The 27,715-nt window shown below is 44.3% G+C and overlaps 1 protein-coding gene across 1 annotated transcript; it reads right to left on the bottom strand.

Moving 5' to 3' along the window:
- On the bottom strand, nt 1–27,101 carry CCDC167 (coiled-coil domain containing 167). Its single transcript, XM_069608762.1, has 4 exons — nt 26,949–27,101; nt 8,639–8,733; nt 3,158–3,210; nt 1–1,954 (listed from the first exon to the last, which is right to left on the bottom strand). The coding sequence occupies exons 1-4, from the start codon at nt 26,988–26,990 to the stop codon at nt 1,851–1,853; spliced, it is 294 nt and encodes a 97-aa protein (XP_069464863.1). The 5' UTR covers nt 26,991–27,101; the 3' UTR covers nt 1–1,850.
- Between the last annotated feature and the right edge of the window lie 614 nt (nt 27,102–27,715).

Below are 27,715 nucleotides of genomic sequence, written 5' to 3'. Positions count from 1 at the left end.
TTTAAAAATACTTGTTTAATAAAACATAATTTAGGACAACAGATAATAAACCACAGGGTTTTAAATGCATGAACATGTTTTGACCACCATGAGCTATAAACCGTGCGATGAGATGTCCCAGTGGAATTTGTAAATAGTGACCGCAACCACATTGTGTGCATAGTGCAGTGCGTGTGCACACACTTCCAGGCCCACGCGCCCAGTTTGATAATACAACCTCCCATCTGAAGGTCTGTCTCAGATTCGAAATGGCTCATTCTGCAGAAAATGACAGATGGTACATTGATTCAAGAATGGCTGCAGAGTGTTGCGTTCCAGTGTAATCAAGAAAACACTGGCTAATGGGGTAAAAGCAATATCCAGACAGCCACCAAAAGACAATCTTGGCAAGAGGCACTTTTGGCATTTTAAGGGTGGCTTTCACACAAAGGACAGCACCTCATCAGATCTGCATATCGCTGCCTGTGTCTGGGCTGCAAGGAAACGCAATCGGGGGCCTTGGTATATACTTCACTGCATTAAAAAACATTATTTAGCGGGGTACCTGTATGCACTCTCGGGTACAAGGCATGTGAAAGAGGAGGTGGTTCAACATTTTTTTGGCATGCGGTTGAATCTACCTCAGATACACCAACAGAACCGGAACCAACCTAATCCACAAATAAAAAGTGCTCCTGTGTTAACAAAAAAGGCCCAATGGCTGCTGGTGTCAGAAGGGAACAGAGTTGTGGAGAATGGCCTGCCTACAGAGAGGCTCCGTTTCACTGATATGACATGATGGCAAGTAAGGGACAGTAACCATACAAGCTTTAATATCTTAGTGTGGAATTAACAATGTGCGTGACTAGCGTATTCACCCGCAGAGGACACAGCAGGCGTGGCTCGGTCAGCTGGCAGAAGCAACATTACAGCACGTGCGTATACATCACAACAGAATGGCACAGCCCCTCGCTGCTTCCACAAGAAACACATTACCGCATTAGCCAGGGCACAGCCATCTTCTAGTGGGAAAACCAATACTCACGACACACTACAGTGCGACGGCATCACTGCCATGTCACAGATTCTGCAACTGCTCATCAGTCTCCTTCCTTCTAAAGCAATACAGTCTGCTAGGACCATAGCTGCCTCTTCAGCTGCTCACTCTCCACAATGAGATTCTTGAGCTCACTCCCCATTTTTGCACGGGTATCCAACCACAGGAAAGGAAAGCAGATGGCTCCAGACAAGACTTTTCAAGTTAGGTTGAGCATCACCAATGCCTTCATGTGATAAATGACATCTCCAGAGGCAGTAATATGTATCATTTGTTGACACGCTGAGCAAGGATCAAATGCAAACACACTAAATTGGCAGAGGAACATATGGCAAGGACAAATTGTGCAACAAGCCAGTAGCATTTATCTCTAATGACTTGCTGCTGTACCACAAATAATTACACAACAGACTCTGTTCACATACATGCAAAACAAGGGCAATTTGCGATAATTCTTTGGATACGTTTCTGAGGCAACTGTACTGGTTCATGAAAAGGCTGAGTGAAAGGAGGCATTCAGAACTCGAGGCACAGTTCAAAAGCCTGGGGAAGAAGCACACATGACAGCAAGCTCATGGCTCATCTGGCCCCTCTTGCCAGCCATGGTGTAGCAGGGCAGCTACCACGGGAATGCTGGACGCCACCTGTTGCTTTGGCAGTCCATAGTGTCAGAACTTTCCAGATTCCAGGGAAATATGGGACTCCAAGCAGAAGGTGGCAGTAATTATCACCTGCCAAAACATGAGTGCACGAATTGCACCAAGACCATTGCCTCGGCGGGTAGAAAGAAAACACAAGGGGGTGGGCAAATCAATCACATGGTCCAACAACTGTAAATGACAACAAAAAGCAGCAGTATGGCCACAGAAAGCATCATGTTTTTCCGATTCTCCTGACGAAGTACTTTCAGCTCCTTCTCTGAAAAACAAAGGATAACAAGCCATCAGATTATACACTGCAGTAGGGAGCATTATTTCAGGAATAATAAAACCTTCTCACTCTTATGCATGTTTCTAGCGGTGTCCAGTGTTCTGCCAAGTGGAAATGACATTACAACAATAAGTGTGTAGGATATGCAGCACAGTCATTTTCAGGGTTGCAAAGACACAAGAGCAGGCCAAGGCCAGCAAGGAGATCAGTAAACCAATAGAGGCTACTTCTCTTTAGGATGGTAGCCACAGACACTACTATCCCAAGTTCTCTCTACTTTTCTCCTCCGATGCTAGAGTTTCTCACTCATCGACTCTAGTAGTCTGCATAGGACAAGATGTTGAGCCCAGGCTATGTCCCGGCACATCTTCCTGATGCTGCACGGACAAGCTCTGCTCAGAGGGTTTCCACCTCTTTACAATATGCTTTATTCTCATGATCAGGGCTGTTGCGAGTAATTTCCCAATGGTAGGCAATAGAGTATAGGACATGTCTTCTATGATATGGCATTTATAACGTGCCTATACACAAGTGTTTCAAGGCACGGCAAGGAGGGGGGGGGGGCGGTCAGAGACAACGATCTTACTAGGCCAAGTGACATTGAGATCGCGAATCTGCAAGAAAGTTAATGTTCAAATCGAGATTTACAGGAATAATTTGTAGAGACAGAGGAAGAAATGGAAATCGGCAGCACTAGATGGAATTGTGGGACGGCGAGTGCTACAATGGTCCGAAGCGCTGCCTCATCATGGGGGGTGCCCCTTGAGAGCTTACGTAGAACCAGGCCCTTCTTTTGTAGTGAAGATGCCCGGCTGTAGACGAGACGGGAGGAGGACTTGTTGGCACGGGAAAGGTAGTTCAAATACATGTTAGTATATGAGAACAGTTCACCAATACATCCTCTACCACGCCAGGCCTGGATCTACCACCTAAGCGACAAACCTGGAACACTCACAGCTACATTACACCCTGAAATAAACACCCAGCATTCCAATCCCTCCAACACAGAGAGCTAGCACCAACCAAACTCATTGTTATAAAGATGCATACAAAAAATACCAAGCCAAGGTTAAATTAAGTTAAATGACATGTCGTGTTGCTCTTTCACTCAAAGATAATATCCCTGTAACAACAAATAATGAGCGATGCATTTGCACACCTGAAACTCTTGCCAAAAACAGATTCCCTTACCGTAGTTGGAGACTCTGGACTCAAGGGCACATTTTTCTTTCTCCATATTTTTCCTAAAAAGATAAACAGAAAGCACCCTTTGTCTCTGCATTTCCAAAGATATACTCAACTGGCGTTATCTGCCGGCAGTTGGTAAAAGCTGGCTTTCAGGCCAAAGTTTTAAAAAGTTTTATAATTGATTTATAAAAAAAAAAGCTTTAGGAAAAGGTTTAGTAAAACAGCAGAAATTATATTCAAAAGAGGAAGATTGGGGGGGGGGTGAGAGGGGCAAAAAAGTAGGAGTGGAGAACAGAGTGGCGGGAGTGATGAGATTGGATGGGGGTAAGCCATGCATAGGCCATAGGCCATAGGCCATGAAATAAAAGGGATAAAGATGCGGGAACCAGGGTGTAATAGTATTATTTTTGTGCGTTTACTCTGATTGTACCACTTACCTGTTGCAGTGTTGGACTAAATGTTGCTCTGGGTCCACCACGCCTGGCCCCAGAGCAAAATTCCCTAGCATTTTACCCTACACCGGGTGCGAACAGGGTTGCAAGGCAATCCGCGTTGAGGCTTCATCGGTATAAGAGGAAATACTGCGATGCGAGTGGCCACCTTGATTGAACACTAGACCATTACAGCAGATGGGGAACAATGTGATGGAACGCTCATAGCTCCTGATCGTAGTAACGTGTAGTGGAGCGTTCAGTTGCCTTTTACACCAGTGATGCCACACTGACCAACAGGTCGCTTTGACTCTTGGTTTACCAAAGCTCTTCACGCCGCATTCTGCGCTACACTGAACATCTTCGCAGGTAGTCCCGCACTCCCTCGACCTTCTTAATCTCTTGTCTCTTCCTTCGGAGACTGTTCTTGCTAAACAATACGTTTACACTGACTTACCACCTTCTCTCTCTCCCTCTCCCTCACCATCTTCCTTTCCCTTTCCCTCCCCTCTCCCTCTCTCCTTATCCTAGTCTTATATATTCTCGCTCCTCACCCCCTGATCCCTCTCTTTCTTCACCAATCTCTGCTTATAACTTTGTTTCCTATTTTTCTTACAAAGTTACTCTACTCTGTTCCTCTATGGTTTTCACTTTCTGGTCCCTCATTCTTCCCTTCTACCATCATGGCCTCTTTCCATCCCATCTATTCCACTGATATTTCCTCTTTCCTTTCTAAAGCTCATCCTACGGCTGCTCCCTCCGATTACCTTCTTTTCTAATTCCTCTGCTTTATCCTGCGCTCTTCATATCTTGCCTTCCTCTTTAATCTCTCTCTCCAGTCTTGCATCTTCCCCATCATTTACTATTCTCCCAATATTCAAAAACCCTTCCCTGGACACCTCTCTCTCCTCTAAATTACCGCCCTATCTCACTCTTATCTTTCCTCTCCAAACTCTTGGAGCGCATTGTCTATTCCCAGTCTTCGCCCAGATGAACATTGCTTCTCTTCTTCCAATCTGTTTTTTTCCCCTTTTCACTCGACTGAAACTGCTCTCCTATCGGTTTGTGATTATCTTCTGGTCACTCTAGGCGATCGTCTCTCCTGGTCGACTTGTCAGCCGCCATCACTCTCTTATTCGCTCCCTCTCTGGCCTTTGTTTCCATGGTTTCGTATTAAACTTGTTCCAATCTTCTCACGGATTGCATATACTCTGTTTCCTGGGCTGGCTCAATCTCTCCTGGTCTCTCTCTTCACTGCGGTGTGCCTCAAGGTTCTGCTCTAGGCCCCTCCTCTTTTCTTTATACACCATTCCTCTTGCTGCTCTTATCTCTTCCTTTGCCCTCTCTCATCACTTCTATTCTGAAGATATTCAGTTCTGTCTTTCTTCCCCCCCCCGTCTATTCACTCGATTCTTACCTACTTTCTATTTAGTACCGGATGACGGCTCACTATCTCCATCTAAACCCCTTCAAGACAGAAGTTCTTTTCTTTCATGCCACCACTATTTCTCCTCCCCTGTCCTCTTCGATCTCTTTTCCCCGTACTTTTCTCTTCTTCGGCCCGAAACCTTGGCGTTCTTCTCAACTCTTCTCCACCCATATCTCTGTCCTCGTCCATATCTCTGTCCTCGTCAGCTCCCAGCAGTACCCTCTCTCCGAAATGTGCATGGCTAGATCTTTCCTTTCCTTCAATGCATCTAACATTCTTGTCTCCTCCCCATTTTAATTCTCCTCTGTTCGATTGTTCTTCCCTGCTCTTCGGTCTTCCCGTGACCCATCTTGTTCCTCTTCGCTCCATCTATAACTCATCAATTCAACTTCTCTTCTCATGACCATTTCCTCTGCACTGACTCCCCTTTGAATCATGTTTGCTATTTAATTGTCTCTGTCTGGTTTTTAAATGCCTTCATAGTTTCGCTTTTCCTTACCATTCCTCTGTTATTTCTTTCCATGTTGCTCCCTTCGGTCTCATTCCCTCTTTTTATTTACTGTCCCATACCCCCCTGTGCTAAATCACGTTTCTAATGTCTTTCCCTTCTTGCCCCTAAACATTGGAACCGCCTTCCCCTTCGCTCACTTTCTGCTCTCCCTAATTCATGGCTCGAAGCACACTTGCTTACCTGTTGATTTCATCTATTCATTTTGATTCCACTTGATTTGCAAAGGCCTCTTGTTTTTGTACAGCGCTTTAGCCTATAGCGCTCTATAATTAAAATAAAAGTTTTCCTCAGGATTCAAGCGTGTAGCCCACCTAGCCAGGTCCAAATTGGGCCAGGAGCTACAATTGGTTCAGGAGCTACAATTGGTTCCTAGAGAAGAAGGAAGACCTATAAGGGTTAAGAAGTAAGACTCTAGCACAGAGGTGTCATTTGGGTATAAACATTTATCACAAGGTAAAAAGGAAAAGAAAACCCTATCTTGCCCTAACTCTAAGAGGGGTTTCCCTGCCTCAACAAAAATCACTAGTGTCAGAATGTCCAAAGTAAAATGTCCTACTGTCCAATGTCAAAATCCTAAATCTGTCCCTAACACACTAAATCAAAAGACTTCTTGGTCCAGGGATGGCTCCCTTCCCCTGGACAAAAGGCAGTTCTTAGCTTTGTAGTTTTCCCTGTGTGGTCTCAACTACTCCTCAGCTGTTGAGGAGGGGGAATGTCTCCCTTCCCCAGCCCTTCTTAGGCTTCTTATACATTTCTCTGAGGTCTGAGACCCTGATAGGCAGACCTGGTTCTCTCTCACCAGGCACTGCAACGAAGAAGATTGGCCTGGAGGCTTCCCAGGCCGTGGTGGGTCCTTAAACTTGGTTGGGAGATGTGGTTCTCTCTCACCATGTACTGCAACAAAGAAGACTGGCTGGGAGGCTTCCCAAGTTGTGGTGCGTGATACAGGATCGGTTCACTAACCTGCCAAGCAAGTCAGTATTGTTCAACAAGTTCTCTTATTTGGGTGCAAGACCCAGACTCGCAAACCCAACCTTAGTTTAGTTTTCCCCAGGGCTTGGGTTGCTCTCCTATTAAGCCGTAGTACAGGCGTGTGTACTTCTTGGCTTCCCTTCATTTGTTTTTGAGTACCAGGCCCTGTTTTTCAAATTGTACCGCAACTTGCTTGAACCACCATCGTCCTCCCGACTACCTTTTCCTGTGGGCTGAACGGTCGTCGGCTCTGTGTTGGTCACTGGGCTCTTTCGAGGGACCCTGCTGCCTTTTTGGAGACTCCCCTGCTCTGAGGGGGCACTGCAAAGCTGCTCCGTTCCAGACTAGTGTGGTTTACCGCTTGCATGCTTCCTGGGCCTCTGAGGCACCCAGCAGTCTTGTTTGTTTGCGGGTTGTACAGTCCTGGCGTCCAGGACCACCTTTGGGCTCTCTTCACTCCTCATCGGCGTGCCGGTCAATACCTGTGTGTACGTCAGGTTCCTCCTGGCTCTTGCGGCTCCTCCAGGGAGGGCTTGACATTATGTCAAGTCCTTTCTTGGTTTTTATTCCGTTTCATCTAATCAATGTCTCTGAACCACTAGACTGGTAAAAGACTGGTTAAAGTGGCTCCAACTGCAGCTTCTCCTCATCTCAGTACTAAAGGAGTGTGGGTATGGCGACACATTGGGAATCTTCCTCGTCTCGGTATTATAAGAGTACTGGTGTGGTAACTCATTAGGAATCTCCCTTGTCTGAGTACTTTCTAAATGAACTGGTTTTGCAAAGTACCTAGGGTAGGAGAGAAGAGGAATGAGATGACTGAGAAGAGGGGTAACTGTGGGAAGTGGTTTCTAGGATCATGGGATTGGTGGGAATATTGCATTGTCCCACAATAGTCATCAATGGTCCCCATGGGGGGTTTCCATCCCCATGAGATCCGCCCACTGAGTACCACCCCCAGGGGCATTATCGGGTAGCGCCCTCACCTCTCTGGCCTCGTAGAAAGGGCCCACCCCATGGAAGCAGTGACAATACCCTGGGATTCGTCCGAGACCCTATAGAGATTTTTATTGTTATTGGTGGTGAAAGGGTATGCATGCTGTTGCATTGATTTGCAATAGATCTGAAGTGGGAATAGTGCTAAAAGAAACAGTAGTGTAGACAAGGCTAGCAGAGCATGTCTGGTAGCCTCACAATGGCATAGCAGGAGCTGGCTGGTGGAGAGACAGGAGGGAACACAAAAGAGTGACATACAGACATTACAATATTTATAGCTTTGTAAATCAGGGACAGAGTTGCGAGAACAAGGACATTTCACATTACCATCATTTCCTGTTAGGTGTAAGTGAGGACAGTGTTACAGTATCATTGGGGAGAGACATTGTGCATTATGTTTCTCTCTCACAGGAAAGGTGGTGGTTCTAGAGTGCAGTTTTAAAGACCTCAAGCATGGTGAGTTTCAGTGGAACAGAGAGAGATAAAAGTAGTTGGAGGCAGCGTAGGGAGGAGTCCCGGTGGACTAACAGACTCAGCAGTGTTTGTGAACACCAGCTGAGAGGTGGGGAGTAAAGGGAGTCAAAAGTCAGCCGGGTTGGAGGGAGGAGGGGGCCGGGGGGGGTGGAAAAGAGTTCTTGGGGCAGCTGGTGAATGGATTTGATTAGGAGGAGGAATACGAGGAGGAGCGGCTGTTGTAAAGAGTGCCACCTCTTGTGAAGCCGGGGCACAGTGGTGGATAAAATGGGATAATCAGGAGGGATGGGATAGAAGTAAGGGCAGAGTGGTGAAAGCTGGGAGGTAGTACCCCTCCAGTCTTAAGACTTGACCATTAGGCCTCAAAGTGCCATTGCCTGATAACATAGAGACAGATATGGGAACACAGTTCAGGGGTGACTGATGTAAAGGAAAGCATGTGGGGGGGTTGTCAGCGAAAAGGTGGCATGAGAAGCAGTGGGAAGAGGTAAGTTTACATCACAGGGTACATAAAGTGTGATCTGGATTAGACCAAGAAGGGTAGGGGAAGGGAGCGCGGTGGTAGTAGAGACACCACTTTTCCATGAGATGGAGAAGGACCACTGTAGTAGGTAAGAAGCGATCCAATGAAGAGTGCCACCTAATTTCAGTGTAGTAGAAATCTACATTACCTTCCCTCCTCGGACAGCTCCGCTTTTTGCAACTTCAAGTCTACATTCTCCAAGTTCTGCCTGCAAGCACTCAGCTTCTCCTCCAGGCCATCAATCTGCAACAGAACACAATGTAATTATCAGCAAACTTAGACTTCCAACTTTTGAAAGACTTTTCAGAGGAAGACTTTTTATTGGTCCCCTTCCCCAAAGTTGAAAATCTGCAAACACCAATCCTGTTTAGGGATTTGCACATTGCCTTAAAAAAACATTTGAAATGGGATCATTAATATAATGGTATATACAGTTTAGGAACAGAACTACTCTTATGCAGCAAAGAGTTAATAATCTGCTCCGAGCACAGTTCACATGTACAGTGTCAGGGAGCACTTTCCATGGATGATGCCAACCTGCCAAAAAAATCAGAGACGCTTTGTGATTGGCGAGAAGGGAATATGGAAATAATCGCTATGGTTCTTTAGCACAATGCAAATTGGCCTTGTATAGCACAGAGAGGGCATGCCTCAGGGAACCTATCCTGAATGCTGTTCTCTTGTCACCCACAAAAACTAAGAAGAAATCCAAGGTTTTTTTCTTCTATTGGGACCTGCTCAATGGCCCCTAATTCTAGAAGGTTCTGAACTGCTGCAAAGGAATCTTGGCTGCCAGCCTAACACAAGAGAGAGCGAAGTAAGGGAGATGAAGCCTGGTCCATTAATCTACACCAGAGAGGGAGAAGGGTAATCTATCCACATGCTGAAATGTGGCCCAAAACTCAGTCCCCTACTTTGGGTGGATTCATCAAGATCCAGAGAAAATCCCATTTTGTTTCCATTGTTTCTAGAGTGCTTGTAAAGAGAAGAGTTCTTGGATGACTTGTTTGCTCCGTGGGCACTCACGGACCAGTCCTGCCGATTCACTCGGTGGTGAGCCTGTATAATCTCTGCAACCATCTGATTCTTTTCTTGAAGCATGAGGAAGCTGGACCAGGGTGTCTCTAGCCGAAGGTTTGTGGAAAGGATAGGCAAGTATTTGTCTGCAATTGCCCTAGACTTGTACTTAGATGGCTGCAAACACCTCCCGAGATAATTAAGAGGATCAGCGTGAGGCCTGTCACCAAATGTCCACACCTAGGTTCATGCCTCTGGCAGTGGTGTTGGTATGGCCCAGAACAGATGGAAGGTGAAAAAGAGAGGTTCCCTTCCTCACTTCAAGTGTGGTCACAGCCTCTATTTATTTATGCGGCGGGAGACAAAATCTGCCAATGCTTTATTTTTTTGTATTTTAAAGATTTTATTGCATAAAATTAGGTATACAAGGTACAAGGCAAAAGTAGAGCACAGGATATAATGAGGATTAATACAAAGTAAGCCAAGTATATTTCTATCAAATAGTTTCAAACGTATGCTAGAGATTTTTAAATATTTTGGGGGAAACAAACATTAACAAATATCGAGACAAGATGCAAACTGGACAAAACACAAACAAGAGGAGGAAGGAGGGAAGGGGATGAATGGTGGGGTACAAATACATCATGCATTCTTAACAGGATGTTGATACATGGGTTACTAAGGCAAATTTACACCAATAAAAAGTAGCCATTTCAACTGAAATGTGCTCTGTAAATCAGGGGTCGAAGCATTCACACTTTCCGATGCTATGAATACTACATAAAGAATTCCACCAACATTTATAGTGAATTTGGCTTAGGTTTTTCCAAATTAGTAATAATATTCTGGATTGCCACCATTAGGCATACATCAAACAGATATTTAGCATGTTTGTTGATTGGGAAATTATGTAGCATGGAGCTGCCCAAGATGAGAAAATCAAAACGAAAATCTATTGTAAAGTGAAAAATGCATTTGATGGTATTCCACACACAGAACCAAAATAGTTTACATATTGGCAGTCTATAAACATATGTTTAAACAAACCTTGAACATGTAAACAACACCAGCAGTTGTCATCAGGTAATAGACCACATTTGAAAAGGGATACAGCAGGCAATGAAGGCTCTATGGTGGAAAAAGAAAAGGGTTTGGATAAGGCTGGCAGAGGTGGTGATTTTAGAAATTCTTTACCATTGGGGGAGGCCAGCAAAACTATGATCTAACTTTACGCAATCTTCTCTCCAGTCATTATGATGACATTCAATCCTCGGGATAGATGCAGAATTTAGTAAGATGTTGTAGTAGATAGAGGCTGTCGTATTGGAGTTGAGCATATGAAGGAGTCTTAGCGCTTTAGGATTATTGGAATTGTACAACAGTGTCTCTAAGTGTTCTACAATTACAACAATAATTGTAAGAAATTGCATCAGGGAAGAAGCAGGCATATGAAAATTGCCAATACATTCCTCGAAGGTAATGGGGCCACCATATTTAAATAATTGGTTGCAAAATGTAATGCCCTTAGAGAGCCACGGCTTCCAGAAAATGGATTTACCTCGAATTGTAATCAAGGGGTTATGCCAAATGAAAGGGGATATAAAGGAGGATTGCTTAGCTATAGATGGAAACAAATGTTTTAAGAGACAGGATGGATTGACGGAGACAGGAGTATTTGGTAAATTTGTTTTTCCCTCTAATTATGTAAAGGTCTGCAAGGGACATTGGGGAAGCCATAGCTCTCTCCAGGCAGACCCAGTTAGGCACCAGAAATGATCTATCCTGCACAAACCACCTGTGTTTGCTTAACAGTAAAGGCTACTTGATATTTTTTTTTTATCTGGGAATAGGCAACATAATCTGGGAATAGGCAACATATAGAGAAGATGGAGAATTATAGGAGAGATTATCATATTGATCGATTCCAGTCTACCCCACCAGGAGAGATATAGGGGGGACCAAGAAGATATCAATTCTTTGACTCTGGCTAATGTGCTATCTGAGTTATGTTTACGAATACCATTGATGGAAGCAAATATGTGGATACCAAGATATTTGAATCCGAAGGGACACCATTTCAGGTCTAGAGTGTTAAGTGTTAAGCCGGGTGCAATGCAGGTTAAGTGGAAGAATCTTAGATTGATCAGTGTTAAGTTTATATCCTGACGCATCTGAAAATAATATTAAGTAGGTGTTGGGCTCACAATAGTTTTTTTTTTAAGAATACAAGTACATCGTTGGCATAAGCCGCCATTTTAATATGTAAATTATCAAATGGAATTCCCCGAATAGAATCATTTTGTCTTATAAAGAAACGGTTCTAATGTGAGGATAAACAGGATAGGGGATAGTGGGCAACCCTGTCGTGTTCCTCTGAATAGGGGAAAAATGAGGATAATAGTCCATTTACAAAGATTGCAGTCTTGGGGTTGGAATATAGGACTTTAATCATAGGAAGAAAAGGGGGGCCAAATCCATGCCACTTGAGCGCTTGGAACATAAAGTTCCATTCAACTCTATCGAAAGCTTTTTCAGCATCGAGAGCTATTGCAGCAGAGGGGTCATTTGATTTGTTTAAAATGTCAATAACATCCAAGATTAGCCTTATATGGGATGAGGAGACTCTACCTTTTACATAACCTACTTGGTCTTGTTTGAGGAGATCGGGTAGGAAGGGAGAATTCTATAGACGAGACTTTTTGCAAAGATTTTACAGTCCGTATTAATAAGTGAAATTGGAAGATAGCTTTGGGGGAGTTCTGGATCTTTATCAGGTTTAGGGAATACTATTAGCATAGCTTCTAAGAAAGAACGTTGGGCCGTGTTATTTACAAAGAAATGAGAGAAAAGATTACTTATCTTAGGGACTAATAGACTGGAGAAGTGTGCATAGAAATCAATAGGGAAGCCATCCGGTTCTTGGGCTTTGCCTTTTTTGAGGATTTTAATAGCTAAGTGTATTTCAGGAGGTGTAATAGGATCATTAAGGGAGGATAGGAGTCGCAAGGTATATTATATAGGAAATCATGAATAGCAGGATTATTAGGAGGGCTTCAGAAGTATATACATTAGAGTAAAATTCTTTTAAAGACTTGTACAATTTCTTATCACACATTTTACTATTTCCCAAATGATCTTTAATCACAACAATTCTAGATTTCTCCTTCTTATGTTTAAGGTAAGAAGCAAAAATGTTACTGGTTTTATTGGAAAATTGGTATATTTTGGCTTTATATTTAAGCAAATTGGAACACAAGTATCGTGTGATAAGCTTATTATATTGGAATGAGTTTCATAATGTCTCTAAGGATATCGGAAGAGTGAGTATGGGCAAATTGAGTTTCTAACAGTTTAAGCTGTTTGAGAATGGATTCAGATTCCGCTTTGAGGTTTTTCTTTTTGTTCGCAAGATAGGTGATAATATGACTTTGAAGGACTGCTTTGTAACAGTCCCAATCGTTGGGGATAGACATATCTTGATGTTTATTTTCCAAGAAAAAATTATTATGTTGTACTGTGATAAACTGAGTGAAAGATGCATCATTTAATAGACTAGTGTTAAATCTCCATCTGCAAGAGTTGTGAGGTTATTGGGGTAGCAATTCTGATATGCACTGGAGCACGATCGGATATTGTGATGGATTCTATCCGGGCATCAAGTAGAAGACTAACCATAGAATTAGGGCTAAAAATATAATCAAGCTGTGACCGGGAGTTGTGGGGTGTGAAGTAAAAGGTAAATTCTGAAGCCGTTGGAGGTAGGATCCGCCACGCATCACTGAGGCCAGTTTCAGAAATAAAATTAATAAATTGTGTATGAGATGTAGTGTTAGTATACCGCACATCAGATCTCCCATCTGTAAAATGATCTAAGACTGGATTACAATCTCCACATACAATCATATTGAGGGGTTTACTACGTAGTATATGATTTCTAAGTTGTTTCCAAAAGGAAGGATCAGCAGATGTCGGACCATAAACATTTAGAATTGTATAGATCGTAGATTCTACTGATATGTTAAGGATAACCCATCTAACTGGTCAGATTCCGTAGATATAATTTTACATTTAAGGGATTTGTTAATGAGTAGGAGTATGATACCACCGTTCTTTTTCCCATTGGCATAACTTGAAAAGACCTGGCCCACCCAAAGTCGCTTGAGTTTTTCTGCTTCATCAACAGAAAGGTGTGACTCTTGTATACAGGCTATAGAGGGCTTTCATCTATTGAGGTGTGAGAGCACTTTTTGTCATTTAATGGGATTATGTAATCCCTTAACATTCCATGATACAATATTAAGAGGCATTATTCACGAAAAGGGACGAGTATATAATAAAATGGACCATAATTCAAATACAACAGTAACCTTAACGCATAGAAGTCTATTAGCATGTAGAAAAAAGACAAAGCATGGGAGAACATGAAAGGAGTGAGACAAAAAGGCAGGGGAAGAAACAAAAAAAAAAAAAAAAAAAAAAAAGACATGGAAATTGGTAAAAAAATAATTGGAATCAAAAAAGGTATGAAGAACGGTGGCAAACAGGAACCAGCCACACCAATCCATGTCCAGAACTTTTTTTTAAAGATGGGGATGGAGAGCTGAGGAAGAGAAAAAAGAATGACCAACCATGCTCCGCTCCGATGAAGGATGATGAGTTTCAAAAATGAAGAACGCACATAGTTGTAGAATTTATTCATGTGATGGGATTAGAAGTATCCATATCAGATCTTTTGTGAAATTAGATATATTGTCTTAACTCTGCAGTGTTTTGAAAGGTTGAGGTTCACCCATTTAAATTAACTTTCAGAATAGCTGCGTGGATAATACCATACCTGGCATTTAGTTGCCTCAGGGCAGGTCGAAAAGAAAGAAGTTCTCTTCTTCTTGCAGCCATCGTCTTGGACACATCTTGTGTAATAAAAACTTTGTTCCCTTCCCATGTTATCTGTTTAAGTTGTCTGACCTTCTGCATGATGAGGGTAATGTGCGTGAAGTCAAGAAGGGCTAAAATCATAGTTCTGGAAGGGCTACGAGAAATGAATGGAGGGTGAGATGTTGGGGCCAATTCGATGCGCTTTCTGGATATTATGTTGCGCAGAGGACGGTAAACTAAGAATTTGAGGAAGAAAGTTGTATAGAAATGCAATAGGATCTTCTTTTTCGATTCCCTCCGGAAGGCCTACATTACATAGCTTATTTCTTCTATTCCGGTTTTCAAGGTTTTCAGTTAATTGTTGTAGAGCGGCGACTTGTATTTCTAGTTTAGTAACTTTATTAGACACAGCTTCAGCATTACTAACACGTTTTTCCACTTCATTCATGCAAGATTAAAAAGCAGACCATCTGTTGTCTAGAAGTTGCAGTTTAGCATTAGTATCCTCCATGAAGGGCTTTAAAGCTCTAATTTCTGCTAAGATAGTCTGCATGAATGGGTCTGCTATTTCTTTTAGGTGTCGGAGATCTGTATATATATGAACATATTAGTTCAACAGAAAAATAAATCTCTCCTCTTCAATAACTTGGGTCTTTAGTTTTCATTCTCCGCTGTCTCCTTATAACACCATTTCTAGGCAGCCCTTGGGCAGCCTCAACCAAACCTGGTACTGAAATTAAGGGTTAAAACCTTAAAGCAGGAGCACTCACAATATGAGTCGGGATGTGAAGCAAGAACACTAGGCATAAATGATAAGGTTTTGCAGTAGTATGCAGTTTTCAGCTTTAAAAATCACCAAAGTCCAGCGAAATTAACAAACTGCATTCATAAATTGTTTGAAGAGCTTATAATGACATTTTTCTTAGTGATATTACATTAAACTGAAGTGAATATAAGAGAAAAAAGAAAAAAGAGATAGAAAATACCCCATGTTATATAATAAATATGTTCACTTGAAGAAGAGGCAGTCCAAAATATTAAATAAGTATTGAAAAAAAATGCACTGAAAGTAAGGAAAAAGGCGAAAAAAAAAATAGTCAGTTTATATTATAAGGGGCTGAAACAGTTAAAATAAAAGAAAATAAGACCTGTGTTATGAAGAAACGCTTATTCCCCTGCAGGACGCGCTCTCCATGTTGCGGCAGGCGACCAGCTGACAGGAAATGTCGGCTACCTGCGTTAAGGGATGACGCAGTTTCACTGCAGCCCTCTCAAAGTTTCACAAACCAGAATTTAGCAGCAGTTTTCCTCACACCGCTCTTCACAAATTTATGGCGTTATGCAGTGGCATCTCTGGGGTAACCCACCATCCAGAAAAATGTGGAACTTATAATTATAATTGGAATTCTCTCACCGGAGCGCCGAATTCAGGCGGTCACTCTCATCGGCTTCAAGCCACACCCCCCTGTCAATGCTTTAAATAGGTTTGGTTTGCAATACGACCAAAGAGCCTCAGCCTTTGCCTGGTGTAATAACAACTGGTCTACATTTTGACTAGGAATTTCCATTCAATTTCCAACAAAGTTATCACAGTTCTAACTGCTATGTTTGATTAATGGTCTGAGAGGAGTGGGGCTTCTGACAATTCTCTGCTGCTTCAAGACATATACCTTGAGCAAGTCACCTGATCTCTTGAAACACAGGATGAAAACATTTCCCAGTACTCCCGTCTCTGGGGGAGAGGAGATTAATTCTTTGAGCCCCATCCTACCATCATATATTATCCAAGATTTTAGCTGTTGACCATCTCCCCGTATTTGATATATTGGTACAAGGAGTGGGTGAAGGCGCTTAGAGGGGGGGGGGCGTTATGTTGTTTAGGGTCCACTGAAGCTGCGGTCACACTGTGGTTGGTCATACTGGGACAGTATGTAATACTGCCCCAGTGTAGAACACACCCACGCACCTTGAACTGACAGTATTTGATCCTTCATGGGCTATGATATCGAGATTTAGGGCCTCATTATGACCCAGGAGGTCCGGAAATAACGGTGGCGGTAAACCCGCCGCCACCGTTGTTTCCGGACCGCCTGAGTCCGACCCCTGCAGGCGGGAGGTGATAATCCCGCCAGGTCTGACCTGGCGGGTTTAACACCTCCCGGATGCAGGCGGACGAGGAAACACCGGCAGCATTACGAGATGCTGCCAATGTTTCCATGATCCCCATTGAGTCCTATGGGACTCATGGGAATGGGGATTTACACCATTCCACCTCCGTGATTCCCGGAAAACCGGGGTTGCAATGCCCCGGTAATTCCGGGAATCACGGAGGCGGAATGGTAATACGAGTCCGGCGTTAACCAGGCAGTTTTACCGCCTCGGTTAACGCCGGACTCGTAATGAGGCCCTTAGTCATGCTCTCTCAGGTTACACAATCATTTCATTTTAGGCAGCCTGATACCCTGGGGCTGAGCGGAAAAGAGAACACATGTAGAGTTTTTGGGAGTGGGGGCCATGGTAGAACAAGAGTGCTGGAAGGAGAATGCCCAGTTTTTTGGGTACTGACTGGTACCAATGTAAGATTATCATTATGGTCCTAAGAAAGACAATGCTTTGCCTCCAAACATCCGGAAGTTCTTTCAGCACCTCTCACTATTCAGCCAAAATTCTAATCTCTGCCCTCATTCTCTGTAAAGTGAACTACTACTCCATCCTACTCTTGGACAATCCCCTGTGACTCTTATAACCATTGTGTACCTCCACATTCCTTCCAAATTTTCCACAGCACCTCCAGCATTGGGTGCTACACAACTCTATTAGAGATCTCTTTCTGGGTACCCAGAGACATTCACCTAGTGTTACTGGACTTAATATCGGGTTGTCTATCTTCACTCACTATTTCTTAGAGCCCGGATCCAGGTGGTCTATTATTATACGCAGTTAGGCTGTCCTCCAATATGCCTACAAATTCGGGAATCCAACCCCACCCTCATCCCGCTGGAGCGTGAGCATCCTATATGCTATAGGCCCACATTTCACTAGTCTACTTTTAACCAACTCTAGGAAGGAAAAATGAAAAACTATAGGGAGCATCTGGAGCAAAAAAATAAATTTAGGGAGGGCCACCATTTTAATACAATTCAGCCCTGCCATGCAAGAAAGATTCAGCCTAGTCCAGCAATCTAGATCCGCCTGTACCTTATCCCATAAAGGTAGGAGGGGTGGGGGGGAGGGTGTGAGCAGGTGGGGGGGGGGGGGGGGGGAAGCAGTAGAGGGAATTGTGAGTGGAAGTTATCCATAAATAGGTTACCAGGATTAATTGGTATCACCACCCTCAGATACCTGAACCCATCCAATTGGATGCAACAACCTTAACCCCCCCCCCTCATAAATTCCCCATCCAAGGATTCCCAGGGTCCCACCAGATATGCCAATTTTCCAAGCTTATTTTGAAGCCCAATAACTCTACATATCCACTAGGGGACATTTTAATCTCCAGACATCCACCCAATAGTGGCCCTCCAGTAGGTGTGGGAAATTTCTGTTCTCCGTCCCCCATTGGCTTATTCCACCCACCCCCCTTTCGCCGACCACCAATCAACCTTCATGTCAGCAATAACATTAAAATCACCGCCCCCCCCCCACTAGCAAATAACCTTCACCCGTTCCTCAAAAACACTTTATTCAAAAAGGGGAGCCGGCCCGCAATATCATAGTGTAATTGCCATCCCATCCACATGCCCCTTGATTGCAAGGAATCTTCCTCCAAACCCCCTCCTCACCTACACTGCCTTCTTTTGGAAGGCCCTCACCAAAAGGATTCCCACCCCTTCTTTTTTTATTGTCTTTATGTGAGGCCCAAAACATTTGACCCACTACCCCCTTCCGCAACGGGCACTCTTTCCCCCCAGTTTAAAATGATTTCCCTGTAAAAACAATACAGACAAATTAAGTTTCTGAAACATATTATACATCAATGATCTCTTGTTGGGGGGAAATTGAGCCTTTTGTATTGTATTGTGCTAAATGTATAAAGCGTAAACTAAGGCTCAAGGCCATCAAGGTGCTGAAAACAACGGACGGTCCAGAAAGCACTTCCAAAATATTAGAAAAAGTTGGGTTTTCAATGCTCAGTGACATTGGAGAAAATCTCCAATGTCGCAAAGTGAGATTGGAAGCTTGTTCCACAAGGTGGGGGCAAGAGCCGAGAAAGAACGGCAACCCAGGCGAGCCCTCTGATAGCGTGTCACTTAAGTAGCATTTGAGAAGAGGAGCAGCGGCACCTGGTGGGTTGGTAATGCTCCAACTTATTTTTCAAATAAACTGCCCCAGTGTTTTGAAAGGCCCGATGAGTAATACATAAGGCCTTAAACTCCACTCTGGTCTTTACAGGCAACCAATCAAGCTGCCGCAACATGCTTACAGAAGGGGCAAGTCTTGGGGCATCTAAAGCCAATGTTGCCGCAGAATTTTGCAGCTGTAATAGGTAGTGTGGTTGCTTGTCCCCAGTAGACCACGTTTCAATAATCCAGGCATCCCAGGATTGCTGCGGTCACCTCTTTGGTACGACAGTATGTAGGAAGAAACTTACACAGCACTTTTAGTTTGGCAAAACCGGAATTACAGACTGCCTATATCTGACAAGAGCCAGAGAGAAGAAGCTGAACACCGAGACTTTCAACAGAAACAATTGACATTAGATCTTTTTCATGGCACACCATTACTTCGTAGTCAATATTCAAGGTATGGGCAATGCCTCCCCCTCCTGTGATCTTGCTGCAGATCAAACCTGGATACAATATAGATCACACAACTAATCACTCAGTGCTGCACGAGTGGATTCATCCTCTAGTACCCAATTCCTCGTCCATTTGTACATTCATAGAGACACGCCACAGGTCTCCAACCATCTTCAAGGTCAAACACCAACGCTACCACTGCATTTGTTTTGTCTTAGCAATCGTGCCAATTCTCAGGTATCTAAGATATTGTCCAAGTTGCAACACCCCCGCCCCCACCACCATCAAATCTTCCAAGTCCCTAAATGTGCCATCTTTGTACATACCCCCCACGACGTGAGACCCCCACGACGAGAGACCCACTTGTTACCATAGTCTGTTAGTCATGCGATTATCTATGCAAAGGCACACATCGGCTACCAAGAACACGTGTGGGTAATATGTGTTCTTAATCTGAAGGGTTCTCTTGGTTCTACACCAGATTTGCCTACCCAGCATGTGTGGGATGTCCCCCAAACACTTCTCTCCAATCCAGAGGGCCTCCTTGATCATGGCTAGTCTTATTGCCCCAGCCACCCAAACCACCACGAATTGTAGCTATGCAGCCAAATAATATAGTTCCAGTCACGGGAGCTGGGCTCCCCCATCTTCATATCTCTGACACAGCGAGAGTATCAAAATCCTACGTCTACCATCCCCTCATATAAAGCTCCCAATAGTGGAGTCTAACATTCGGGGGAAAAAAACTGCTGGGATGTAGAACTGAAAGTTAACAAAAAGTAAAGAAGGCGAGGTAGGATAACCATCTTCAACAACGAAATACGTCCCATTCGTGACGGTGGCAACCTTTTCCAAAAGTCAATGGACCTAATAGTACCATCCACAGCTCTGGCCATATTACAAGTGTGCTTATTTCCAGCCTCATGCAACACATTTACCCCTAAATATTGAAATGCATATAAGTCCCAAGTCAGGTAATTCACAAGGGTCAAACGGTCACATCCCAGCTAAGGGGAACATGCATGACTTCCTTGTATTGAATGAAATTTCCAAGAGATCTGCAAACCGATGCAGCACCTCGAAGACCAATGGCATTTTGTGTTCCGGTTCACACCAATATAGCAGCACGTCATTTGCATAGAGAGAGATAAAGTATCTGTACCCTGCAAGGTCTATGCTAGCCTCACCAAAGTCCCTTCTCAAACAGACCACCATTGACTCTAATGCTGGTATATAAAGCATTGAGCAAGAGTGGAAAAACCTTGCCTCTTTCAAATCCCCACTTCATTGATGTGTATTTACCAGTATGTACTCTGGCCACAGGGTCCGCAATTACAATAAAGTAATGTCACCCACCTAATAAAACCCTCACCAAATCCAAATCCCTGTAGCGCTTCGTATAACCATTCCCAATACACAATGAAACGCCTTAATGGCGTCTAACGTCACTACGGCAGCTTGGGAGTTTGTTCTCTCAATAATACACTGCACCCCTACATAATTTGAGGGAGGTGCTCCTACCCGGCACGGAGCCAGAGTGGTCTTCGTGTATCAAGAAATGTATTACACAGTTAAGATGTCAAGCCAGCAGCGCCGTAAGAATGTTCCCCTGGTTGATCATAGAAAGGGGCTCTGTAAGATTCACATAGGGTCTGCTCTTTACCCAGCTTAAGCACCAGTATAATCACTGTTTCATGCATACTATCTGGGAGACAGCCCATTCCACATGCCTCCTCAGATACCTTGAGTAAAACCGGAGAATACGGGCGTCACCGTAATCTTTGTAGAACTCCTAGGGAATGCCATCCCCACCCGCAGTCTTCCCAGTCTTCAGGGACTGTCAGCGGTTCATCAAAAGCACATACCGGTCCGGGGCTAAGCTTTGACAGCTCTATCTGCGCAAGCCTATGATTCATCAATACACGGACTGCATTCCCTGTATCCCCATATAGGTTCTAATAATACACACTAAAGGTGCTATTAATCATCGCCTCAGCACACCAATGGTCACCACACTCATCTTTAATCCCCGTTATGGGATGACGCATAGATTCATCTCTACATAGCCATGCAAGCAGTCTTCTTAATTTGTTCCCCTACCTGTGAAGACGACCAGTAAAGGCGCCATATTTGCACTTAGCGAGTATCTCTCACAGTGCTGTGCATTGCGCCTGTAGTTCTATAGGCCCCCCCTCTCCACCCTCAGGTAGCTGAATGCGGTTCTGCAAGTCCTCTAGCTCAAGTCGCAAGGACTTCTTAATACCCCTCCCCCAAACCCCAGATTTAGCAATATCAACTCTGGCTCTACGTTAAAACAACACAGCACAGCCTAATACACCGAGCCAAAATGCTTCGAAAAATGAAAACGAATACCTTCATGTTCACAACTGATGGACGTTGCACGCATTACTTTTATCCCAAAATAGCAAACATCAAAAGCACAAGGTTGTAGTTGCTCTGTGTTGTTTCTTCAGTTAACCTGCCTACACTAAATTACAGGGGGTCGGCTGGTGGCTGCCACACCTGTGCTCCATCCAGGGAGGAAAAATGGTCCCTTTCCTTTTTGTGGCACTGGAAAAAAGATCTGTGCTTTGGTCTGGGACATCAATCTCAGCGATTTTCTGAGTGAGCGACGCTCATCAGAAAGCTATTGCGATCGTTGAATTCCTGCTAGTTACCTCGCGAGAGTAGGAAACCAGGAAGCAAATGTAAATCTTCCAGAGTTACTTCGTAAAAAAAAAAAAAAAAAAAACATTATACCGAACATGGAGAGCTGGTGACACCCCAGCAACCGCGTTCGGTATTATGTCACTAGTCATTTTTGCTCTTGGCAAATGCACATTTGGCATTTTTTATTCAATATTTTAGGGCAATTCCTGTTATCTCCCCTGACCACCACCATGAGAGTCTCCCAGACTATGCGTATGGCGTCAACCCTCCAATGTTTCGATCCAGGCAATCAATGGTAGTATCTTCTAAATGGTCCCTAAAGATCTCATCCAACAAGACGCCAGGGGTCGGGAGCCTCATCTGAACCCAATGTTCCACCAATGCTGAGTGAGCCAAAATTGACTTGCCACGGTAGATTGCTTTCGTGAACTTGTGCATGATCTCCTTCCCCACAAATAGGTAGTCTATTCTGGTTTACACCCTGTGCGGGACAGAGTAGTATAAATAGAATCTAATGTCAGAGTTTAAGAATCACCAAATGTTTACAAATGATACGTCTGTCAACAGGTCCTGAAGAACCAGGGATGCAGGGGAAGGGGTCACAATCATACAAGCGCATCTATCCATCCTAGGGATTAAGGCGCAGTTAAAAGCCCCCTCCCCTTTCCAGGTTCACATCCCTCATCCGTGCCAGCTTACCACTCAAGGCCTGGAATTATGCTGCCTGTGCGTGGTGGGGGGAGTAGTAGGAATTAACTATATAAATGTCCCTATTTTCAATGTGGCCGTGGAACACAATTGTTCTACCCTCTGTGTCCAACAGCTGAAAACAAGTTGCACCATTAATCCATATTAAAACTCATCTCGCAAATCTTGAATAGGTGGATCCGTAGTCCACTGCACTCCATGTGGCCACCACCCGTCTTTCTTCATCAGGCATCAAGTGGGTCTCCTGCAATAGTGCCATTAATATTTTCTTTCTACGCATGTAGGACCCAACTCTAGTGTGCCTCAAATAGGTATTCATACCTGCAACGTTCCACGCCAGTATTTTCAATGGCACCATATCATATACAGTATAATCCCACTGACATCCCAATATCATACTAAGGCTGAGGACAAGGCCCCATTTCCATCCTCACAAAACCAAAGGTGGTGAGCAAGCTTGCTTCGAGTTGCACAAAGCCTCAAGTCCACAACATCACAGCAGTGCACATCTTGCAATCCCACCACTGTATCAGTGCGAAACAAATAACTAGACAAACAAACAAACCAAGGCCAAGGTCTCCAATTTAAGACATCTTGACAAGTCGATAGCAAAACAGCAACACGCCATTCAAGTCAACCAGTCTCCAAGAGGTGAAAACGTCACCATTAGGACAACAGGCAGAGGCACCCATAATATTCACTACTGATCAGTCAAGTCCGTGGGGCAGCTAGACATTTCCGCACTATCAGGGTCAGCGTGGCCCCTGGATGAAACAAACAATACCTCATCAGGAGGCTTTGGTGTACAGTAAAAACAATCATGACTCCAATATATCATTGCAAATTTGCTGCATTGCAAACAGTTTCAAGCACTCATGAGTTCTTCTGGGAGCCATCTGCTTTGTCCTCGGCCGTTCCATTTGTCAGTCCAGTGTGGTCCAACCAGCCATTCAAGTCCTTAGGTTTTTAAAAAAATATAAAAGGATTTTTCCTTTGTAAATCACTTTAAGCTTAGCAGGGTAACGGAGCATAAATCTGAGTCTCTCTTTCGTCAGAACGAACATGTTCCCTCTTTTTCTGTGTCAGCGGGGATTAGTCAGGAAAAATAGCAAGGCTCCTGACCTGAGCCTGACCAGAGGCTGCCAGAGCCCAGGCCCCAAAACTCTGCTCGGTTGCCTCCTTGCCCACGCCAACACGAGCGCTGTTCGCAGGAACCTGCTGCAAATATGACTACTTAGATATCTTCTGAGACCTACACCACCCGATAATACGAACTGTGAGTAATACGAAAAATCGCTTCACTCGTAAGAAATGCGACTCTACGATCTGCATGCCTGATGGAACTACACTGAACTTTCACTAGACTCATCGGCACACATGTACTGTAAAAACGTTTATTGAGTGACCACTGCATACATTTCCTACACTGCCCCCAGGCCCAACCCCCACTGTAGGTAACCTATATTTTAATATTACTATCAACTGCACTTGCCTGTCCCTACTGGCCAGTATCCCGCCGGATACATCTCCATAGTACACTATATAGCTGTGCCACATCTACACTGCTCGCTACCTGAACCGAACCCACGGTGCCTACCACTAACCTATGGCCCAATATTCAAAACCCTCCTGCCTACCTGACTGGCCATCTCCATTATCCTGTCCCAGCTGCATCACAATGCCATAAAAGACAGAAAGTGCTACTGTCTTTTCTAGGTGTTACCCCACAATATGTTAGCCTAAGAGTGTCACCTCTAATCTAGGTGTTGCCTCACTTTATTTTAGCCTCACTGTATTTTAGCCTAAGAGTGCCACCTCAAATCTAGGTGTTGCTTCACTGCATTTTAGCCTAAGAGTGCCACCTCAAATCTAGGTGTTGCTTCACTGTATTTTAGCCTAAGAGTGCCACCTCAAATCTAGGTGTTGCTTCACTGTATTTTAGCCCAAGAGTGTTACTTCAAATCTAGATGTTACCTCACTGTATTTCAGCCCAAGAGTGCTACTTTCCTCATTCACTGAATTTTAGCCTAGAATGTTACCTCAAATCTAGGTGATGCCTTACCATATGCACATGCCACTATTAGCCATAACTAAGAACCTTGTAGGCCTACCTCTAGCCCAGGCTACAGCTGGCTACACGTGAGCCTCAGCAGCAGCCCCTATCCCCATCACATGCGGAATCCCACAAGGCTCTTGTGTCTCCCCAACTTTGTATAACATATTTACAAAGCCACTATTCGACAAACTGGACCGTCTGGGTGTCACCTACACCAACTATGCCGACGACACCCAGATACTCCTCACCATCTCAGGCAACTACAACGTGGACGTCACCCGGATTAACAAAATCTTCTCCATCATTCAGACATGGATGGCCACTCACGGCCTATGCCTGAATGATGAGAAGACGGAACTTCTCCTTGTCGGCTCTCCCAGTAACTTGTCAAAACGTCGATGGTAATACCAACCCCATTGTTAAAAGTGTGAAAACCCTTGGCTTTTACCTTGATGCCAACACCAACCTCTCCAAACAAATCAACATGACCGCCTCAGTCACTGCCTACACTGGCAAGCTGATTAGGGCCAGCAGATCCTTCCTATCCTCCAATAGTTGCCTCACACTCGCCAGGGCCCTCATACAGTCCAAATTGGACTATTGTAATAGCCTGTACCCAGGCGCTAACCAATCTATAATTAACAAACTTCAGGTACTCCAAAATAATGCACTATGTGCAGCACTTAACATCCCCAGGCGGGAGCACATCTCCACAGCCAGGAAATCGTGCAAATGGCTCTCCAGACAACAAAAAATTGACTTGAAAACCATTTGCTTCACATACAAGGCCTTAAACCACCTAGCCCCACCGTATCTCACTAATAAATTTACCATGAAATCCGCCACCAGAACTACCAGATCCTCCAATACCTTATGCCTGACAGTGCCTAGATTTACCTTAAAAAGAGCAGGAGGCGCTAGCTTCACAGTGCTTGTCTCCCAACTCTGGAACACCTTACCACTCAACATTAAAACTATTGAGTCCTTTCAGATTTTTAGGAAACATGTTATTGGATGACTACTGAACAAAAAGTAGCACTTACCTCTTCTCTCAAATATCTGAAAACTCTGCCGATTGCTTAACTATGCTTGTAAATGTGTAAATTGTTGTATAATGAAAATGTATATCACACTACGTAACCGCTTCCTTAAGCGCCTTTCTATCTCTGGGTCTGGAGCGCTATATAAATAAATAAAACAAGGTCAACTCACCCCAGGTTAATAAAAAGGTCTTGTAAAATGTAGTAGAATGCCAATATACCACCAGCAGTTCCCTCAACTACGACTGTCACCCGCTGAATATGTGGAGAGTTCCCGATATGTGTTATATGTCAGCAACTACCGGAGTCCCTATGTATGTATCATTAGTTTTTTCCCACGAGTTGTCTATCCTCCAATTCTCAAGTGGTCTAAAGTATTGTCATTCTGTAACGGGGAGGGGGTGGTGGGAGGGAAAGAGTCAGTTTATATTTCAGTAACATTTCTCTTTGTTCATTATGAAAAAGGAGGAGGGTTATGTGTGGGTCCCTCCCAAGTGTATTGCCTTTTAAGACGGGCCATGAGTCATTGCCAGACCTAATAATGGAACGACTGAGTCTGTGTCTCATTACAGACCTGCAGGCCCACACCGCGTGAGCACGGGCCTGCTATATTGCTGTGGGGTTCGTATGCCAGCAAGGTGGCTGTGGTCCTCACAGGACAATACTGCAACTGGGTGCAGCAACACCCACGTCAGCACGGCCTCCCAGGGTCCACCCTGCACCCCTTTACGCTGGGTGATCCCTGGCAACCAACCGAGGCGTTGTGCATCCACCACCAAAAGTGCTGCTGTCCCCAGAACTAATGGGGCCAGCTCGAGTGGTCTCGCCCGCCCCCCCAAAAAAAAAAAAAAAAAAAAAAAACAAAACCACAGGTCGTGCACATTTGAGGCGAGATACTTCACCACAAGACCACATCGATTATCACAAAGAGTAAAATGTCTCCTATTATGTAGGACATGTTATGTTGGCGCGTACAAGATCTAAAAAGGTGCACACCTTTCACAATTAGCCAGTAATGTAATATGAACATCTGTTCTCTGATTACTCCTGTGCATTTTCTTCAATTGTGAAGAAGTTGATTGAAATTTGCATATTTACCTTTAGGATATGGTCACTTTGAGGCCACGATATTGCTAAAAACGTGTTTAAAAAAATCCGACATGTTAATTTACAATTTCATATTGGTAGTGCTTCCTCTCATTGGGCTGTGATAGATTTCCATACACCTAATATGGCCGGCACCTAGGGAACTTAGCACTTGCTCTGCAGCGTTCTAGTTCTTTTAACTGCGTGTCTTGGCGCGAGGCGGCGACGCCAAACCCCACTCACTGACAGAGGGGGTCTGCTCCTTACCTCTCGAGCCACGCTCTGCTTCTCCTTCTTAACTCTCGTCATCTCGCGGGGCAGCAGGACGCGAACACTCTACATACACCGAGTCTCTGCTGCTGCCCGAAGCACACGTGTGCGGAAGACGGCTGCTCTGCTTTCATTGGCCACTGGGCACCCACCTCTCGCTCCTCGCCCTTTTCATTGGACATCTACCTTATGACGCCATGTTTAAGAGTGACGTTCGGATATTTTTTCGTTGGCAGCCATGTCTCTTAGGGTCTAACTCGTGTTTCAACTTGTGTCAGCAGCCATGTTTGTTGGTGGCAAAACAAGAAGGAGTAATCTGACTGCATTATATGGCCGCTAGAGGACAGTGTTGCACCATAAAACTTGTTTATTTGCAAACCGTGCCCATATAAATAAAAGAGCACCAGAAGTTGTACCCTGCGCTCTACTGTATTAAACCAGGATGAAGAAGGTATATTAGCAGCCAAAGCGAGCAGCACTATAGTAACCGTGGCAAATGCATTTAGTCCATCATTCTCGTGACGGTGCTCATGTATGGGTGAGGACCACGGTATGGCTAATTCTCTTCCCTTTAACTTCTGGAGTACTCATGAACAGGATGCTCTTGAGAGACATTCTCAAGGACTGCACTCCTGGACAGTATCTGAATAGTCTGGCAATTAGTGTCGTAACAAATCCAGGGGTGGCTCTTCCATAGTGGTGGACGGGCTACCCTGCATGCCAACATTCTGTAGCACATGTGAGGGAGATTGTGTCACAGAAAT

This window comes from Ambystoma mexicanum, chromosome 4q (genome assembly GCF_040938575.1).
Source record: "Ambystoma mexicanum isolate Mex_15411 chromosome 4q, UKY_AmexF1_1, whole genome shotgun sequence".
NCBI lineage: Eukaryota > Metazoa > Chordata > Amphibia > Caudata > Ambystomatidae > Ambystoma > Ambystoma mexicanum.
The sequence above is the reverse complement of the archived record's forward strand: the minus strand, read 5'-3'. Positions and strand labels throughout refer to the sequence as shown.